Source organism: Silene latifolia, chromosome 11, assembly GCF_048544455.1.
Source record: "Silene latifolia isolate original U9 population chromosome 11, ASM4854445v1, whole genome shotgun sequence".
In the NCBI taxonomy this organism is placed as follows: Eukaryota; Viridiplantae; Streptophyta; class Magnoliopsida; order Caryophyllales; family Caryophyllaceae; genus Silene; species Silene latifolia.
The window spans coordinates 162,716,061-162,719,743 of NC_133536.1; the positions used below are offsets into that span (position 1 = coordinate 162,716,061).

General features: G+C 41.8%; 1 protein-coding gene across 1 annotated transcript; it reads right to left on the reverse strand.

The window, feature by feature from the left end:
- Window positions 1–1,747: 1,747 nt before the first annotated feature.
- On the reverse strand, window positions 1,748–3,123 carry LOC141614265 (uncharacterized). Its single transcript, XM_074433026.1, has 2 exons — window positions 2,064–3,123; window positions 1,748–1,782 (listed from the first exon to the last, which is right to left on the reverse strand). The coding sequence occupies exons 1-2, from the start codon at window positions 3,121–3,123 to the stop codon at window positions 1,748–1,750; spliced, it is 1,095 nt and encodes a 364-aa protein (XP_074289127.1).
- Between the last annotated feature and the right edge of the window lie 560 nt (window positions 3,124–3,683).

The following is a 3,683-nucleotide window of genomic DNA, read 5'->3' on the forward strand; positions in this document are numbered from 1 at the left end:
AAGTCACCATGTAAGAACGCGTTGTGGACGTCCATTTGATGAAGTTCCCATTTATTTATTGCTGCAACGACGAGAAATGTACGAACCGTGACCATCTTAACAACAGGGGCGAATGTTTCACCGTAATCAAGACCTTCCACTTGATGATTCCCAAATGCAACAAGACGGGCTTTCAATCGCTCTATGGAACCATCATACTTGTATTCGATTTTGTAAATCCAACGGCACCCGAGAGCTTTTTTGTCAGGTGGGAGATCGACAAGTTCCCACGTTTCATTTCTTTCAAGTGCATCAATCTCTAATTTCATAGCATCGCACCATCCATTGTCACGGATAGCCTCTTTGAATGACGGTGGTTCAATGCCCCTGGTTATAGAGCCAAAAATAGACGATGTTTTTCCGAGAATAAATTGCAATTAATATAATTTGCTAAATTATGCGGCGTACCTGAGGACGACGTGGGGGAGTCCGGTGGAGTAGAAGACGGGGATGGACTGTCAGCGGTGTCAAGAACGTACCCGCGAAGCCGCGAGTTAGGGAAGCGAACTCGGTGCCCCTTACCCATCGCAGTAGCTGCTGCCTCATCAGTTGGAGCAGAGGACGTCGAGGCCCCTGTAGGTGCAGTGGTAGTATCAGCCGCAGTAGCAGTGTCACTTTCTGGACTGCCCAAACCAGGGCTGTTGTTAGGTGACGCAGTATCAGGAACAACACGGGTTGGAGAAGGACCCAAATCAAGCTCATTTAACCCATTAAAAGGAGTATCTGTCAAAACCGAATCAGGGGCAGGAGGTACTGTACTCGTGACCTCAGTAATTGCAAAAGGAAATTCAGTTTCGTGAAACACCACATCACGAGAAACAAAGAAAGATTTGGAGTCGAGGTCATACAATTTCCACCCTTTCTTATTAGATGGGTAGCCAACAAAAATACACTTTCGACCGCGTTTAGCAAATTTGTCACCCTTAGTATTTTGGTTGTGGGCAAAGCACAAGCAACCAAAAACTCGCAAATTCATGTATGATGGTAATTTGCCAAATAAGCATTCAAACGGAGTTTTTCCATTTAGTAATGGTGTTGGGGTCCGGTTAATTAAATATGCGGCAGAGAAAACACATGCACCCCAAAAAATAGTGGGAAGGTTACCTTGAAAACAAAGAGCACGCGCCACATTTAAAATGTGCCTATGTTTACGTTCAACACGCCCATTTTGTTGGGGCGTACCGACACAAGATGTCTCAAATTTAATCCCATGAGAGAAAAAATACCCGGCCATACAATTAAATTCCGTCCCGTTGTCACTACGAACAGTTTTGATGGATTTCGAAAATTGATTGGTAACCATATTAATAAAGCTCATAAACATGTCAGTTACTTCCGTTTTATCAATAAGCAAATAAACCCACGTGGCCCTGGAATAATCATCAACAATGGTCAAAAAATACCGAGCACCACATGACGATGGAGTACGATAGAACCCCCATAGATCACAATGGATCAATTCAAACAAATCCGAAGCATGCTTATTATTAGAGGTAAAACTGTTACGATGTTGTTTGGCATAATGGCAAATATCACAAATTAAATCCTTATTGCAATTTAAACTACTAAGATAAGGAATACTCTTCCTACTTTATCCGACGGATGACCAAGACGCCGGTGCGAAATATCGAAGCTATGGGGCTGCGACACGTTATGCACAACCGTACTCCTTGTCCCCGCGCAAATCCAAAATAGTCCATCCCGTAACTCACCGGCTCCAATCGTCGTCCTCAATGAACGGTCCTGAATAAGACAAGATGATTTAGCAAATTCAAAACAAAGATTAGTATCCAATGTGAGCTGCGAAATGGATATCAGATTGCATTTTAAACTCGGAATATAAAGAACATCATGCAAGGTAAGGTATTCATTAATATAAACCGATCCGGTCATTGTGGCGATGACTTGCTGTCCATTTGGTAAACACACGGGCCTGCCACTGATATTTTTGGTGGCTTCCAAACAGGACAGAGTACCCGTCACATGATTGGAAGCTCCGGTGTCTAAAATCCATGTACACATACCGCTAAGTCGCTCGGAGTCAAGGAGGTAGTGCGCTGAAGGGCCCATCACTGCATTAGCATGGACAGTTGCATCCTTGTCGCGACCAGACCCTGAAACCGTGCCACCAGCTGCTCCAGAACCCGAGCTGTGACCACGCAAACCTGCCCTGTAGCGACGGTACTCGGCCAGAGTACGCGGCCTGTCTCCCCACCACTCAGGAAACCTATTAGTCTTAAAGAAACAATTTCCAATTTCATGCCCACGAGTTTGACAGTGAGAACATAGCAGTTTCTGAAAACGCTCTCCCCGCTCCTTCTCTCGCTGAGCACGCCAATCTGTAGAGGGGTGAGAGGAGGAAACGGCGAAGGCACTGACATCACTAGTATCCGAAGGCATAGTTTCTGCCCTCAAACGCTCTTCTTGCAAGACAACATGATAAGCACGACTAAGACTCGGTAAGGGATCAAATTGAAATTGTTGAGAACGAATATTACCATATAGTGTGCTATCTAGTCCCATGAAAAATTGATGAAGACGTTCATTGTCTAAACGATTTATCGCATCTTGACCAATATCGCATTTGCAAGCGAAAGGTGGTTCATGAACAATTAAGGCATCCCATAATGATTGTAATTTACCAAAGTAAGTAGTAACATCCATACCTTTGGTTTGAACACAGTTTTTGAGTTGGGTTTTGAGACTATGGATTAGCGTGGCATCAACGACGGAGAAGCGAGCTTTCAGCGCAGCCCAAAGGACAGACGCGTCTTCACCATACGGAATCGTGGGAAAAAGAGACGGATCGATCATATTCCGAATCCATTGCACGAGAGTACAGTGAACAACCTCCCAATTGTCGAGAGTTACATGGTCAGTCGGTTTCTTTATGGTGCCATCCACAAAGCCGAATTTTTGTCTCGATTTTAGCGACATCCGCATCGATTTATGCCAATCTTGATAATTGTATTTTGTTAACATAATATTGGATATTTTTGCACTAGGAACATCATGAGATCCTAGGTAATATGAGCTAGAGAAATCAATTTTTGGGGCCGTGGAGTCATCATCATCTCCGGCCATTGGGAAAGTTTTGATGATTTTCGTTTTAAAAGAGTGGAATGAGAATTGAAGAAAATTTTTGGCTCGATACCATGATAGACAAGGTTGAAGGTGAAGGATGATTATTATTGAAAGCCTAACACAGCTTAAATAACAATACAAGGATATCGTAATCTCACAATTAGGCAAGAATTACGTAACAGCTATCAATCACAGCTAACAATATGCTAATTATATGGAAACATAACAATATCCTAATAACAATAATATATGGAATAAGGATAAGGAATCTCCTCCTAATATAATAAAAACACAAATCAACTTTTTGCCACATCAATATTTATCACTTATTCACTCATTTACTCTTCACCTCATTAACAACACATTTCTTTTTTTTAAAAAAAATAAAAATAAAGAAAAGACAATCAAGCAACAACTCTTCATCATCTCTCGTATTCATTACCTATTTTATAAATAAAAGTCCACCAAACAACAACTCTTGACCCATTTACTTGTGTACAACGACCTTGAACAAGATTATTATAAAACGGGTCATTTTAATAATTGTTTTTATTCATTAC